This window comes from Podarcis raffonei, chromosome 1 (assembly GCF_027172205.1).
Source record: "Podarcis raffonei isolate rPodRaf1 chromosome 1, rPodRaf1.pri, whole genome shotgun sequence".
Classification (NCBI taxonomy): domain Eukaryota; kingdom Metazoa; phylum Chordata; class Lepidosauria; order Squamata; family Lacertidae; genus Podarcis; species Podarcis raffonei.
This window is the reverse complement of record NC_070602.1, coordinates 78,062,002-78,079,476: the sequence shown is the minus strand read 5'-3', so window position 1 is coordinate 78,079,476 and position 17,475 is coordinate 78,062,002. Positions and strand designations below refer to the sequence as shown.

General features: G+C 40.8%; 1 protein-coding gene across 1 annotated transcript in view; it reads right to left on the bottom strand.

Annotated features, from left to right (window-relative positions):
- LRP5 (LDL receptor related protein 5) overlaps nucleotides 1-17,475 on the bottom strand; it is a 116,216-nt gene that overhangs the window by 50,780 nt on the left and 47,961 nt on the right. Inside the window, exons 5-7 of the mRNA XM_053395472.1 lie at nucleotides 15,428-15,559; nucleotides 4,654-5,050; nucleotides 4,025-4,196 (exon numbers count right to left, since the gene is read on the bottom strand). Coding sequence (XP_053251447.1) covers nucleotides 4,025-4,196; nucleotides 4,654-5,050; nucleotides 15,428-15,559 — 701 coding nt within the window. The remainder of the gene's footprint in view (nucleotides 1-4,024; nucleotides 4,197-4,653; nucleotides 5,051-15,427; nucleotides 15,560-17,475) is intronic.

The following is a 17,475-nucleotide window of genomic DNA, read 5'->3' as shown; positions in this document are numbered from 1 at the left end:
AACAACTCACATTAGGATCCAAGCCATTGTCTTAATGGCGGGAGGGCAGTAGATGTTTGCTGCTGCTTGTTGCTATTGGTTGCCCAGGCCAATGGTACTTATGATCAAAATCTACTCTAGAGGATCAGGAGATCCTCCAGAGAAGCACATGATATGGCATAGGAGCCACAGCTGAAAGGAGAGCATTGGAGACAAGCATCCCATGCAAGTTTATGTTGTGAATAATCTTGAGGGAGTTATTTTGGCCTGGAGAAGATGGTGTAAAAGTAAAAGGAAACAAAATAAAATGTACAGAAATAAATAAAATGGTCAGAGCTTCTGCACACAAAAGTGATGTTGGGAGCCAAGTACTGTAATGATTATGCCTTGGGTTTCTTCTTTAGAAGAATAAGGCATGGGCAAATTGTATAGGAAGTGGTTGAAAGTTAGCATTCTCTTTCACCCACCGGAAGTAAACTATTAGTTGTTATCCAAGTTTCAGATTTGTGTGTAGCTATACTGTTGCAGTCGACAGTGGCCCTTTAGTTGTTTCCTCGAGGTCAGTCAACTTGCTGGGCTCATGGTGATCAATGCCTATTTCTCCTTCAACTGTGGGAAGGCAGTTGCTTTACTTCTGACACAGCCTTCTCAGTGGTCAAAGGTCAGATTCCTCCTATTCAGAGCTCCCAATGGTTTCCTCCTCCCTATCCCATTTTTTGAAATAAAAGTTCATTTTGGCATCAAATTAAGAAAGCAGAATTAATTTTAAGCACAACTCTGCAACTTTTCTTTAACTTTTAAAAAGCTTGACTAACTATGAATAGTATTGTGAGAACTAAAGTGATTTCTTCCAAAGCAAAAATAGAAAAGTTTCGGCAAATGAAAAAGATCACATTAGAATTTCAAGACAAAGGAATCCCTACTCACATTCACTCTTCTTGCTAGTACTGTGGTCCCCTGTGTTTTGCATTGTGGCAAGGCAAATTTGGGTACTGAAAGGGGGAGGGATAAGAGCTGTGCTAATTTGCCCTGCAACTAATATTCTGAATCAGATTTTGATTGTCTTTCCTTTCTTTCTTTTTTTACCAGTTTTTTTTTATCATTAGCACTTCTACAACACATTAGGTACAAAACAAGAATATAATTACATTTTAATGAATAGATGCTAGGATGAATTCAAAAATTCTGGATTAATCTACATTCATTTAGGGATGAAAAGACAACAATCAGTAAACAAGAAGTTTCTGCTACCTTTTATGGGGGGAAACTTTTCTTGCACTGACCTAGATTGAGGTCATTATTTCAAATATCACATATCGTACGGTAGAAATATCCTGGGGGGAAGATTGTTTTCTAGACAGATCAACACTCTGAAAGCCTTTTCTGATCACAGAAGTACAGGCTAGGCATTATCTATCTTTAGTTTACAGAAATATTTTCACACTTTATAATCTGTGACCAGAGAGCAAAGCCAGGATGAACTGGGTTAATAAGAATTACCAAGTGGACTTTGGTGGGTTGGTCGATGGAGGGGACAGAACAGCGGTCTGACACTAATGACCCGGGTGTCACGCTTCAGAGAGACTTCTTAGCATAACACAATGCTTCAGAATGTCTAGGCATAAAGTCTGACTCCTTCAGGAGAAAGTAACTGCAAAACCTTTAAAATGATAAATGGGGCGGTGGAGAGAGATACAACCCCACATTTGATAATTCCCTGTGTTGCATTTCATCCCTAACTATAGCTTCGAAAATATTTAAATTAGAAACATTTCTAAAAATAGGGAAATAATTCAGATTTTTGTAATTATGTAATTATGCCTCAGGGTCATTAAGCAAATCCTGAAGAGATAATACCAAACCACAAAATTGGTTTTTAAAGAGAATTAGGAACTTCCACACGTGGATGCCAGTGGCTCTTTGCTTCACTCTCTGCTGGAACCTTGTAATCCGTATTAATCTACTGTTCGTTCAAGGAAAGTTAACTTTTTTTCCAATGAAGTCCTAAATTTGCTTTCAATTCTTTTATGTTCCTTAACTCTGCAGCAGCCGATTCTGTAGAGCTAAGATACATTATTTCCACATAAACTATGTGAAATCTGCTGTATTTCTCATCTTTCCTCACTCCCCCCCTCCACTCCTTACCCTTTTGCACATGCTGCCAAACTAACTTAGCAAAGAGTTTTAAAAGCTGGGAACAATGCTACCACAGGGTGCCAAATTTGCAGTGAAAGCCCCAAAGGCTGTTGTCACGCAAAGTTTGACAGGCCTTGCCAAATGGTTTCTTCAGGATATAAACTGCTTGTGAAGTGACTGAGTCCTTTGTATTTACAGCTGAATGCTGCAGATGGGAAGGTCTCTGCCAAGAAAGAGTAACTGCTGTTTTTGCCATGTGAAGGTTTAACACACATAAATAAGGAGCACACTCACTCCGAACGTGCACGGCAATGTTTAGCTGCTTTAGGAGCGGGGGTGGGGGGGCCTTCCACCTCAAGGAACTGGGTAGGAAAAAAGAGTTTTATTTTCTGAAAGTAACATAGTGTTGGAGAAGCATCATGATATGCAATGGAATTAACAAAACTACCAACTGAGCATCCTTGTCTATAGATTAAACTGGGCAACTCTCCCCCTCCCCCCCAAAAAAACTTAATATAACCCCCCCACACACACACCTGAAGGCCCAGGAGCTGTTTTGCGGAAGGTCCTTGACCAAAGATTTATTGGAATCTGTACCCTGTAGTACTCTAAATATCAGGAGCATTTAAATTCGAATATAAGAAACTACAATCATCTCTTTACTCTATTCCAGGAGAAGGAGTCCTATGAATAAGAAACAGATTAACAAGGACACCTCTTTACAAGTTCCAATATCCAGTGAATAAATAGTATAAATAGTATGCTTTATTTACACAGCACCCAAAAGTAGGTGCTTTACCATCATTGTGCTGGGTTGGGGCAATTTCTAAAGATTTGAGAAATTGGGGCCAATCCCCTCGGGGAGAAGCATATCTCAATGGAAGGGCACATGCATTTCAATGCAGAAGAGACAGTTCTGGACTACACAGGCCACTGATCTGACACAGTTTAAAGCAGCTTCATATCAATGAGGCGCTCAAATCTCATTCTCTCATCATCTTTTAAACTCAAAAACCCCCTTACAAAAAGAAACGTGATGTGTCTCATTTAGGAAGCAGACTAGTAGAGCGAAGTATGTGAGCAACTAAATGTTTCTCACCTTCAAACCTCTAACTCAAAACAAATAAAGCCAAAACTCATGAGTGAGAAACCAGAATTTTGGAACTATCAGACCTTGCCTCATAAGCATGTAAATAGAAACATTAGCACACTTTTTCCTGCTGTTAAGTTATTCCCTTAATGTCCTAATCTGTTTTTCCTTTACACTCTCCTAAAAGGCATTTAGTATTAGGTGTTTTGACAGAGGGGAAAGTCCTCTGAACACCATATAGAGATGTTCAAGCATTCCTACAGCTGGCTTGGCGGCTATGTATTAGAAGACATATTTTATTGAACTTATTTACATCTACTATTGCATAAAGTTAGGAAGTCTTGAAGTTACACAAAACCCTTCCATCCATCTGTATGAGGACAGCTAAACGAACTACCGTACATGTGCAGAACAAAACAAAACAAGACAACTTGAAACATCTCAAACAGAACAACATTTGCTTAAAAAACCTTTCTCCAAGTTTCGGCGCATTCAAGAATGAGCTAAAGACTCAGTTAAGTAAGTTTTACAATAACAGTTTAGTTCCAATTACTCTTCTGATTCCTGGGTCAGGGTCTATTAAAATTAATTCAGTTGCAACAATACAGTCACAGATCTCTATTGCATCCACACCTTAACTCCCATTTATGGAACTCTGTAGTGCTTGGAGTTTCAACCAGTTCAGAAACCATTTGTGGTAAAAATAGAACATTTCCAAGAAAACAAAGATAAGCCAATGCGGCAATATGAGTAATACTCATAGTAGCTCAAGAGAGTTAGTTCTTATCAAAGCTGTCTGAAATTTTTTTTCTAATTTACCTCAATTTTGTCAGTCTTCGCATCTCCCCAGTAAAGTTTATTTTCTTCAAGATCCAACGCCAAACCATTAGGCCACCCTAATGATGTATTCACCAGAACTTTCCTCTCAGAACCATCTAAATAAGCAGACTCAATTTTCGGATTTTCACCCCAGTCTGTCCAATACATATAGCTGTTGGGAACAAATAATAGGCTGTTTTACACATGCCTCCTCCTTACACACAAATATTTGATGAAAATATACTACTGCAATTTCAAGTTGTGACATTTGCTGAGAAACTTTAATTAGTAGTAGAATCTGTAATTAGCAGTCTGTGTATCCCCAGAGCTCAGAGGATTCATAAGTTGTCATTTTAAATAAAGGAGGAGATACAAAATCCCACTCAAGAAATCATGAAGGCTCTCACTACAACACAGGATTTGATGCTTGGCTATCCTAAATAGATAGTAATGAAGCGTATGGATTGGAAGAATGGCAGTGAATTCAGCAGAGACTAGCACCACCAATACAATATATCCTGCACTCTCAGAATATACAACATTTAAATACCTTCTTTCACAAGCCTAGAAAACAAAAGCAGAGCCATCTCTTCGTTTTGTATCAGTGATCAAAGATATGCAACACTCACCCCATCACAGGATTAAGCACTATTGCTCTAGGTTCATCTAGGTTTTCCGATATAATGATCTTCCTCGATGTCCCATTCAGCCGCGTAACTTCAATGCGATCGGTACCAGTGTCGGTCCAGTACAAGTTTCTAGCCACCCAGTCTACGGCTATGCCATCAGGGTGATTTACTTCTGTCGTCACAAGGGTTTGGGCTCCTGACCCATCGAGAAAAGCCCGACGAATGGCTCTGACATCATCATCAGTCCAGTATATATAACCCTCCACAGGATCATAGTCTATCGCAATAGCATGCCTGATATTATCTATTTGCAAAATGATGTCGGTGAAATCTGGCATGTCCAAGGAAATTCTTCGTAAATCTGTTCTTCTGGCAAGCAAAAGCACTTCTTCAGCGCCTGGGAAAAGGAAGAGAATCACCAGTAAATAACCAGTAATTTCCATTATTTAAGTTTCATTTACTATTTAGAAAGCAATGCTGTAGAAGTTATGGAAAATGAAGACTGATAAGTGTGGTCAAATTTTGTTCTGGCACTATGTGGCATAAGAGTGAACCTGGGCTGCTCATCTCCTCAACTGATTTGAAGTACGGAGATGAGACTGTAGTGTCTGAACCCTAACACACATCTTTACCATTCCTATACTAGTAAAAGGGAAGCAAAGCCAAAGTACAACACTGAAAAATGCAAGAAGATGGTGATGAAGGAGCAACACTTGGGAGATTCCTTCCCTGATGAGGGCAACAGAAAATTCTGATACTCCTAATACATTCCCCCAAACATAACTTTATGAAGCCACTCTTCGCATTTTTAAAAATATAGTTCTCTATATACTTGAAAATACTTGTAGCAAACAAAATAAACCCAAAATACAAAATGCCCCTTATGCTAAGAGAACTTTAAGAATTCTGCTGAGGTCATTTGTTGGATAGGTGTGCTGCGTATAGATGCTACATACAATACTATGCCTCTAGGAAACAGCTATTGGCTGAGTTGACAAGTTTTGTGGGATATGATGTCTAGACATTTTCCCGTAGCAAATATGCTAGCAAATGAAATCATATCCTACTCTTATGAACCTTTTTTTTTTAAACGTTTATATGAAAATTCAGTATGTTTTTCCTTTTGCAATGGAATAAAATGACATTTGAGACATAACTGGGTTGTCTTCCTTTTTTCAATGTTAAAATATTACCCTTTGGGTACTTTAAAAATATTTTGCTCAACATTTGTAATACAAAAAATCATCTACTTGTTTGTCTAGTTTCCACTGCACCTCTTGCCACCATTATATCTTCTCCACCAAAGGTGGACACTGGACTTTCAAATTTCAGCAGGACCTTGTGCAAAGCCAAAATTGCTCCCCTCTTATCTTCTGTTCTGCTCAATTTACTATGCCACAGTTGTGGCGCCCTCTGGGCCCAGTGCAGTAGAACCGGTTGTGCTGCTCTAAATCCATCCTTGCTTCTACCTTCCATCAAACATAACCCATCTGCCTGGAAATAGAAATCCCTCCAAGTGAGCTGTTTTCTCGCTTGGGCAGATGCTGCTCTAAGCCACAGAGGAAGGCACCATTTTGAGGATACCTCTCTGCAATACCCTGTGCCCTTGGCTCTGGGGCAGGAAGGAGAGAGACAGTGCTAGACAGCAAGTAGCACAAGGGAAGCAGGAAATGGACAAACAGCCACTACTTTCTCCATGTGGCCAGGACATTCTATTCCTAGTTGTCTGAAGCTGGCATCCATGTGCTAGCCTCATCCTTTAGAGAGTGGTCCGGAGGGTGGCAACATGAGAGGTGGCCTTCTCTGCAGTGGCTCCCCATCTGTGGAATGCTCTCCCCAGGGAAGTTCGCCTGCCGCCTTCATTATACACCTTTAGGCGCCCGGCAAAAATGTTCCTTTTTAACCAGGCCTTTGGTTGACCTGATCAACATCCAATGCCCTTTTGAAATGTGGCTCTTTGGGAGCGGGGTATTATTGGGTTATTGCTTTTATTGTTATTTTATATATTATGACCTTTTTATGTGAACCGCCCTGAGACCTCCAGGTATAGAGCGGTATAATAATAATAATAATAATAATAATAATAATAATAATAATAATAATAATAATTGGGGGCAGACCTTGGGGGTTTTGTATGCTTAGCACAGACCCATACCTTGCCTATGAAAATTTCTGAAAGTGTGTAGGATTATCCCCACCTGTTTGTACTGTTAAGATTTTGTACATATTACAACACAATTATGTTGTAGTTTTATTTTCCTCTGCAGAAACATGTGAACTACCGTATTTTTCACTCTATAGGGCGCACCGGACCATAGGGCACACCTAGTTTTTTGGGGGGGAAATAAAGAAAAAAAAAATCTGAAGGCTTGCGGATAGCTTCCTGAAGCCTGGAGAACGTGAGGGGTCGGTGCGCACCCTTCATTTTGGGGGGGGGGGAGTGCGTCCTATAGATTGAAAAATACGGTATCTAGATAGTTAGTGGAATATAAGTTGAAGAAAACAGAAACCTTTTACAAAAATAACACTTGAATTTGTAATACATTCCACATCTTTCAACTGCTTTTTACTCTGTGATTTGGACAAAACTGGGGTGCCAGTCGCAGGGAGGATTCAGACACCAAGGTCTTCGCAAGCTTGCAGCCTTGGGATGTTCCTGGATCTGATGATGAACCTGGATTATCAGGTTGCAACAGTGCTCAGGAATGCCTTTTTCCGAACTTTAACGAGTTAGGAGGTTGCAGCACTTTTCTCCAGACTCACACCTCCTAATCATCCATGTTTTTGTAACTGTACAGCCAAAAAAGGGGGCTGTTCAAGGGCAAGGAAATGGAGGGTGGGGAAGTAGAAAGGCCTGTGTGGCAGGGAATGGGAAGCACAAAAGTGGAATCTCCTTCCCTGCATGGTCATTTGTATCCTGCCTCAGTAGCCCCTGATGGATTCTAAGCTAAGGAGACACAGCAAATAATACAGGCCTAATTACTGGGCTAAGAAATGTATACAGCACTCTGAATAATGCAGTGCAGGGATAGGTAATTTATAGCACACATACCAGATGCAGGTTGCCAAGTCCCTTTTACAGCTTGTGGGCTGGCGGGAGCCATGGCTGTGTGCAGCGCCTGAAATATCCCCCCGCAGGGTATGGCAGCTGACTGTGGCATTGCCACCTAAGCTCTGCAAAGTTATGTATAATCTCATAACTTTGAGAAAAGTCCAGGTGGCTCAACCAAACTGACAACAGGCACCACTGTTGCCATGACAGAGAGACATCAAGGCCTCAGAATGGGAAACAAAACTGCCCTGAAAGGCCTAATGGAAAACTGAAAAATAGCCTCTCTATAAAACAAGTTATATAATGACATGCCTCATGCTGAAGCTTCAAAGAATCTGTGAAGCGTGCAAACACACACACCCCTTGAAAGAAATAGTATGGAGGGAATATTTATTCAAAGCAAGAACTAAATGCAAGAATGTATGGATATCTGTTTACATTCACAGTGAACCAGACAGGTGGTGCTTAATTTAATGGATAAGAGTAAACAGAATCATCATTGCCAGACTGGCTCAACCGAAGAACTAGAAAGGGTAAACCATATGTTAATATATACAGACATCAATGTGCAGACAGGAATGGAACAGCTCAGAGCTTTTGCAAAGCCCCTTTGGATGAAACTGATTATCTGGTCCCATTTTGGTTTGGATTCAAGCCTGGGTACGGCACCAAAACCACCTTGGTTGCCGGGATGGACGACCTCTATAGAGAAAGACACATGGGGTGTGCAACCTTCTCATCTTTCCTTTACCTCCTGCCAGCATTTGATACCATCTACCATGATATCTTACTGCACTGACTTTGTGGGTTAGATGGAGGAGACCTGTTAATTGGGCCCCCAAGCAGTTTAGGGCATTAAAGGCAAGTAACAGCACAACGCGGGTGGCGCTGTGGCCTAAACCACAGAGCCTAGGGCTTGCCGATCAGAAGGTCAGCGGTTCGAATCCCTGAGACAGGGTGAGCTCCTGTTGCTCCTGCTCCTGCCAACCTACCACTTCAAAAGCACGTTAAAGTGCAAGTAGATAAATAGGTACCGCTCTGGTGGGAAGGTAAACGGCATTTCCGTGTGCTGCTTCGGTTCACCAGAAGCGGCTTAGTCATGCTGGCCACATGACCCAGAAGCTGTACACTGGCTCCCTCGGCCAGTAAAGCGAGGTGAGCGCCGCAACCCCAGAGTCGTCCATGACTGGACCGAATGGTCAGGGGTCCCTTTACCTTTACCTAACAGCACCTTGTACTGGTGCTGCAGGTAGAAGAATTCTGTCCCTACCTGCCCTGTCTGCTCCACCTCATGGCACATCTGCCATGCCTTTTCCGTTTAACTCCCCCCCCCATGCCTTTTTAATCTATAAAAAGCTTCTGGATGAGGTAACTACCGACTGGTGAGCTTGACATCGACATCAGGGAAAGTCCTAGAACAGATAATTCAACAGTCAGTCTGTGAGCATTTAGAAAAGGATGCTATGATTACTAAGACCCAGCATGGGTTTCTCAGAAATAAGTCATGCCAGACCAATCTGATTTCTTTTTTTGATGGAATTACAAACTTGGGGGATCAGGGAAATGCTGTGGCATACTGTATCTTGATTTCAGTAAGGCTTTTGACAAAGTCCCCCATGATTTTTTTGTGAGGAAGCTGGTAAAATGTGGTTTGAATAAAATAACTGTTAGGTGGATTTGTAGCTGGTTGACTGACCGAACCCAAAGAGTACTCATTAATGGTTCCTCATCATCCTGGGGAAAAGTGACAAGTGGGGTGCTGAAGGGTTCTGTCCTGGGCCCGTTGTTGTTTAACATATTTATAAATGACTTGGACGAAGGAATTGAGGGGATGCTCAGCAGATTTGCAGATGACACCAAACTGGGAGGGGTAGCTAATGCCACAGAAGACAGAAACAGAATTCAAAATGACCTTAACAGGTTGCAGAACTGGGCACAAGCTAATAAAATGAATGTCAATAGGGACAAATGTAAGGTTCTGCATTTAGGCAGGAAGAACCAGATGCGCAAATATAGGATGGGGGACACCTGGCTTACTAGCAGTACATGTGAAAAGGTTCTCGGGGTCTTGGTGGACCACAAACTTAACATGAGTCAACAGTGTGATGCAGCAGCAAAAAAAGCTAATGCTATTCTAGGCTTCATTAACAGAAGTATAGTGTCACCTTGGGCCAGTCATTGCATCTCAGCCTACCCTACCTCACAGAGTTTTTGTGGGGATTAAATGAGGAGGGAGAAAACCATGTATGGTTCCCCCAGCTCCTTGGAGGAAAAAGTGGGATATAAATGCAATGAATGACTGAATGACTTAATATTTAGGGTATCTGCAATCATTGGAAGAAGGAAAAAAGAGGGGTGAGTATGCACATACAGCCTAATGGCCCTTTCCAATGCAGAGAAACATGCATATACTCACACACATCCCACCTCTACACAATTTCTCCAGCTTCCTTCCCACCATGAAGATAGTCCCACACATTTTCAAAGAAGCCACCTCATGCCCATTTCTTATTTATGGAAATACCCTCCAGGATCCTTTTTACATCTTCACAACTGTCACTGCACATATATGTTGACACCAACACACATACATGCTCACACGTACCCTATTCCTTATCAAGATGCCCAACTGGAGTCCAATGTAGTTGGGAGTCCAGGCTGCGACTGTTTCCATAGGAAGTGATACACAATCCGTACAGCACTTACGTACCTACAGTGCTGGATTCAAAGAAACAGTGCCTAACCCGAAATACCAACCATTTCCCTAGAAAAACTAAAACAGCGCAAGAACCCTCTCTAACTGCTGTTGTGGTGGTAACTCTAGGGAAAGCAGCTGGAATACACAAACTGAAGTTTCCAACAACATGCTGAGCCACAAATACCAGATAGTACACGGTAGCCATGTTTTCCCCGGTGTTGTTTAAAAGCCTATAAAATGCTAAGAACCTGAAGAGTTGGCTTGCATGTGTTGTTGTTGTTTTAATTAATGACATAATAACTTCTGGTTCAGAGGAGACAAACATAGGTAGGACATACTGTTCCAAAAAGTCATTTAGTGGCCACTACCAGACAATACCAATTTGCATGGTGACATTGGAAATGGAGTTTTCTACATCTTATATGTAAAAGAAATCAGAGTAATTAAGGTTCATTGTGTAAAGGGACTGTGTGGTGTCTCTGCAACTTCCAATGTGGTTCGGGCAGCAAAGAGAATGCTGGTTGTGCAATATTTTATTTGGGGTGGGCGGTGGGGAGCAACCAGGACACTTTTCTTCTTCAAATTTACACTTTCTGGACTATCACCCAACTCACTTCTAGCCTGTTGTGCTGCGCACAGACTTTGAAGGAATACCAGTGCTGAGTAATTTTAATTAAAAATGCTTCTTCTTCTTCTTCTTTTTTTTGGAAAAGCAATGCAAAATACAAACTGAAGCACATTTCTGAAACACAGAGCATATTCAACACAGGATACAAAACGCAGAAAGACAGAGGGTGACACAGGGGCACTAATCCTCAATTTAACCCGGGAAGAAGTACTCATCTGGGGCCTGACTCATCCTGAACTCAGACAGCTGGGCCTAGCTGCCGTTGCTCTGACCTCTGTTCTCCAAGACAGCAAAGGCTGGATTCATGCTGCCTCTGACAAAGGTGAGCCAAGGAATAAACTCTGCTTCCTTCATTAAGCAAGCTTCTTTTAAAAAAAAAAAAGTTTTCCATGCAATATAAAACAGACCAGAAAATGAATGCATTTCTAAAATTAAGCGCATTCAACTTTCTCCAAATGAATTTCAAAGAAATTGTCATTTAACTTACCTTTCAAAGAATAAAAAAACCTCAAATACAATCATTTTCCAGAACTGCAGCATTGTGTCTCTGACTTCTCCCTCACTAATAATTCACTCACATATCCCCATTTGTTGGTCTGTCCACACCACCACTTACAATGCCTTAATAGGTCCCCTAACCATGATTTGGCATTTAACATATTCCAAAAATTTCACCTTTCATTTAAGTCAAAGGAAATGTCTGTTCATAGAGCTATGGTACTAGTGATCGTTGTGAAGAATTATACTGTGAAAATGCAAGGCTGCAATTCACATCATAAATGTAGTCAATTACAGGCAGAATTTTTCAAGGGGGGAGTTCACATTCCAAGTTAGCTAAGATTTTCCCACTGGCAATGGATTTTGAGACACCTGAAGGTCAGCTAATCCAAACCCCATGTCTTAAGGTAAAATTAACTGCATATAAAATAGCTTATATCACATCCAGATGCTTAAAAGTCTAAGTTCACCAGCTAATCTGGGTTGGTGCTGGAAAATTCCTTCCTGAGCCAAAACGGGGATCCAAAGCATTATTTAAGGCAATGCATATACTCTTACTGTTTTTAAAAGTCTAAGTCTACATCCGTCAACTATTTGCCAGAAAAAAACGGGGAAAAGAATGTCTATGTAACACCATATGACCCACTTAATTAGCAAGGGAAAAAATGCATAAATTCCTTATGCTTAAAAGAGGGAAGCAAGAAACCTGAACTCTTCAGACTCAGCAGACTGAAGTTACATTTTTTGTTAAAGCAACCAACCTTCTCCTTCTACCACTTCCTCACTGTGCTACTAAATTGTCTTAACATTTTCTGTTTCCATTCCCGAAAATGTAACAGATCTTTTGTCAATCGATATGACAAAACTAACATCCATACAGGCCTAGACATTTTAATGAGCTGCATTTAGGGACACCTGCTCAGTGTAACTGAATTTGAAAGGAGAAACAAACCCACAAAACACAAGTGTTGGTCCATTTATCCTCCATCCCTGATCGCTTCTCATTTTGTAGTTAATGAAAAGCCATGCAGGAAGCAAGACAAGAGAGGGATGGTTTGTAACTGAGATAGCAGTCCCTTTAATCCATTAGGTTTACATTTTAAAATATCCAAAGTAGGTGTCGCACTTTCAGGGATCGCCGCTTTGTGCCACTATTAAAAATTCCTGTTTCAGCTCTGAAAATGGCAGCTGCATTCTATTTACAAAATTAACTCCAATCAGAGTTGACAGCAGCAAAGCAGCCCATCTCACCAGCTCAACAAGAGCTGTTTGTCATTCTCCCCTTGGCCCACTTCACATTTGACAAGTGACAAGACATTTATAATACAGTAACAAATGCTCCAATTTATTCACCCAACCTAAACAAATGTAGACAGCGCTGGTTGCTGTTGCTAATCCATGCCAGAAAATGCCATGCTATTCCTTTCCCATTTGTCTGTCTACTAATCAGACTGGAACAATGCTCTCTTGTGGGTGCCTTGCTAACCCTTTTGCCTCCCTCCCTCCCTCCACTGCTAACTTTTTACAGGCCCCATTTTACTGGGAGTGACTTTGGGGGTGGGGGAGTAAAGGTTAGCAAATTCGAAAAAACTGTCATTGGAAAATCGCACCTCCAATGAATACAGAACACATCCTAACTTTTATTAGAACCAAGCTGATTTTTAAAGGCCATGCATAGATGAGCCACATATAGATCTGTTAGTTTCTGCAACAGATTAAGTTATCTGACAAATTTCCTCTGCATATTATTGTGGGGAATGTTGTTCTATATTATGAGCAGGATATCATGTTTGTTACTATGATTTGCTTTTTTGTGTTTTTATATTGTGAACCGCCCTGTGATCTTTGGGTAAAGGGCACTGTAGAAATAAATAACAATTAACATACAGACTTGCACAGGGAGGAAATTAACAGGATCATTGTAGGTGGTTTTATTTTACTCAAGTAAGGTGCATGGCAAATGCCACTATTACAAGATCTAACAGGGGAATTAAATGCCAAGGTCTATCATGATCTGTGAAACACCCTTCCTCTCAAAACATGAGGGAGGCACCAAGGCTCCACCTCTTTCCATTTCTCCTTCCTTTACTTAAGTCCTACACGGTTAGGCATTTGCTTTAGGTGGTGCAGTTCTCCCATTCACAATGTTCAAATTTCTCTTAGGAAAAATGGCTACTCGTCTATCATATGCACATATGAATGTGTTCCACTTTGTCCTGGTGCTGCTTCTGATGTGGTTGGGGGTCCCCCCCCAAGGTGGGGTTACTGCAAAACATCTACAGAAAATCATCCATTTTGTTGCAATAAAGAAGGAGGAAGACACTTGCGTCAGGTCCAGAACAGCAAGATTTGCAACTAATGAGCCCCGTCAATGGAAGCCCGCACAGAGACTTTTGTTTGTTCAACAAGGCTTCTCCCCTCTGCCCACCTGCTCCCTGCAACTGGTTCAGGGATGGAGGTGGCAGCAGAACACCCTAGAACAGCATCCACCTGGAGGAGAGGGGACAATCGCTCTGACTGGCAGGCTGAATGACTGTAAATAATATGATGTTGAATTCTTCCTCTTATTTTTAAATACAATGGCAACACCAGCTAGGCCATTGATAATTCGCCTACTATTACGCACAAAATCCTCAACAGCCATGCTGCTAAAAAAATCCAAGACAAAATAATTCTCCGTGTGGACCATTCCCCTTTAACCTAATTGAAGCTTAACTAGGGTTGCCATATTTCAAACAGTGAAAATCTGGACAAGTTGTTGAGCTTTTTTAGCAAATTTAGAAAGAAAGAAAGAAAGAAAGAAAGAAAGAAAGAAAGAAAGAAAGAAAGATCGCCAAAAACAACACTGCCAACATGGGTTGCCATATGTCCAGATTTTCCCAAACATTTTAGCAATTTCCGCCCAGACACTGCTTCCAACTGCAGTATTCCGTATATGTCCAGGAAATTCCGGACAAATGGCAACCCTATCTTAACATTAAATCCAAAGCACTAGCCTTCACAATCCAAGATTCAGCAAATTTCCCTGGCACATTTCTCTCAAACATAACACACATCATTTCTGGTTTTCCAAAACCCGTGGACTTGGTCACTAAAGACCATATGCCAACATATCCTTATGGACACTTAATATATATTCTTCCATACTTTGATTCTAAAACCAGAAGTTCTAAAGCAGCCCTAAATTTGAGAGAAATACATAATTTTTGTAATGCATGAATGCTTTAACAAGGGAGTGCTCACAAATTAACATTCCAAAATGGTTGCTTGCATCCAATTTTTTGTTCCCTACATACATAAGGAGGAGTTGTAAAAGAGATGGGGGGGTGGGGAGAAGCAGCAACAATAGAGGAATGCATTCTTTGTGGAAATACAAAATTCTCTTCTCATGCTTATAAAATTTGATGTGGTTATATATTTTACTTCTATTGCCTCCATACTTTAAGCTAACCTTGAATTCAGTTAATATGTAGGCATCTTCTATAGACTTGGGACGGAGCTCTTGCCAAGTGAATTAATTGCAACAGACAGACTTCAAATACATACATAAAAGACCCTGTTAATGGGGAGGGAGGGAATAGCTTGGGATACAGAGAAGGAAGAGTAATACACACAGAGAAAACACTACTTAAATAACTTCTCTAGACTATACATCTAATAGCTAATACGGCCCCTTTCATCTCCCATCAGTAAGTATGGCCCTGAACACTGGCCATACTTACTGTCTGGGGCTGGTGTGAGTTGTGGTCCAAAAATATGTGGATGGCACCATGTTGGCTACCCTTGTTGAAGACAAAAGAAGGAATTAACTTGTCCAAACCAACCTCAAAGTGTCTCAGTCTTCTGGTACTAGTCTAGAACTCTCTTGAGCAACAATTTCTCTGGCCACATTACTTACCCGCTTTGCAGGTCCTGCCATCTTCTTCAAGTTGGACTCCAGTGGGACAGTTACAGCTGTAAAAGGGGTCTCTTGGAGATAACAGGCACAAATGGGAGCAGCCCCCATTATTATCTTCACAGGGTGTATGAACTTAAGAAATCAGAAAAGAGAGAAGAGCATTTTACATTTTTCCAGAACGCTGAGGAGCTTCAATTCTCTGAGGTAAGCTAAAAATAAACATTTCTCCCCCAGAAGTACCCTGTTCTTAACAACTCTGAACATAATTTAAATATATATACACGTGTGTGTGTTTTTTCTGTATATTATATTTTGTAGAACACATCTTTCCTAAAGTTTAAGAAGAATGTGCAAGACAGGAATTTAATGCTACATAATGAGGCTTAGAAAGATCTCTAGAGAAGCAATTCACACAGTGCATGTGTACACACTGACTTTGCCTGGGAAAACCCTTTTAGGTTGCCCGCCCACCTTCAAAATGTAGTTTAGAAACTAGGTACAAAAGTTGTTTAAAGGCAAAACTGTGGCTGGAATGCATGATGCAGCTTCCCTTTAAAGAAGACGCGAGCTCAGCAAATTACTCATACGAGATCAGAAAGTAGCTTGGGGATTCTGTGGAGCAACTCCTGAAAATGTTGTAGAAGCTGCTAGGAGCCTTGTAAGCATGAGGAGAATGATCTCCTGCCACAGTCCCAGGACTATTAAAGAGATTTCCTGTGGCAGCTTTAAAACTCCATTGGCACAATACAACTTGTATTTACTAGTACCAAACACAATTGTATAGCAAATATATCAGTCTCTCCCCTTCCACATACACATATTCATAAGGCCAATCAGTTTTTAAGTTGTGTTTTGTTATAGTTGATTTTAACACCTCCTGGAAATAATCTCACTGGATTATGGCAACAAAAAGAAAGGCAGCCAACAATACAAAAGGGGCTAACAATTCAAGTGTGCCAAGAAAATCAGACGCCAATATTCTGTGCACTCCCAGATTATCACTGCCTTGTGCATGGGCCATAATCAGACCAGCAATATGCAAGAACCATTTGGGGGGAGGTGGAATCCAAATCCGATCCTAGTCAAGAGACAATGGCATCTCAGCTATTTCTAGGAGATGGTATCTCCACATGCACCAGGTTTTCCTCGTTACTGGCCAGAAATACTGTGACCCAAGGGTGGGACATTCCCTCAGCTGAGAGAAATGTCAAGAATTTCAGAAAGCACCACACAACCCCATCTGGAACGCTAGGACGAACTGTAGCAGTGCACATACTCAGTGCATTTTAGTGAAGTCTTGCACCTGTTTCTCGGCTAGAGCAGATCTTAAATTCTTTTGTTTACTCCACGGTGCTTTGCTGTCAACCTATCCTCCCTTTTCAAAGTACAGCCAGTACCACATCCAGAGACCAAATATTTCAGGTTTATTAGATTCAGGACCCAAGGGTCTGCTAATACTTATCTCTAAATCATGAGCTTATTGTGTACTTTCCCAATAGTTAGCATCTGCAAACTACAATATTCTGAACAATGAAAATGCTGCAAAACAAGACCAGGGTGTACCATATGTTCCATTTTTATTTTTATTTTACACAGAACTTCCACTGATGAAAGATAGAGGCTCCATGTGGATATTTGAGCTCCTAAATCAACTGCTGCAAAGTTTCTCAATAGCTATATTGATACCTGGCATTAGTAATATTCAAAGTGGAAAACAATTCCTTAGAACAACCTGTTTAAAGAATGGCAGAGGTGGTACTATCATACGTCAACAATCAATTTTAGATAAAAGCCTGTATAGAGGAGCAAGAAAAATAGCTTGGAAATATATTCAGAATAAAGAAATTCTATTTATTTGACTTTGCTTCCTAGCACAAAAACTAGGAATCGCTTGCATTAGCAATCTGTGCTAATCTTATCTTCTGCTGTTCTGCTCCACAAGGTTACTTAGAAACTCACTGCATCCCCACAATAATTAATAATTATAATTAACTGACTATACATTGTTGCCTTTCTAGGCTCTGCATTTGGTATTCATTTGTATGGCT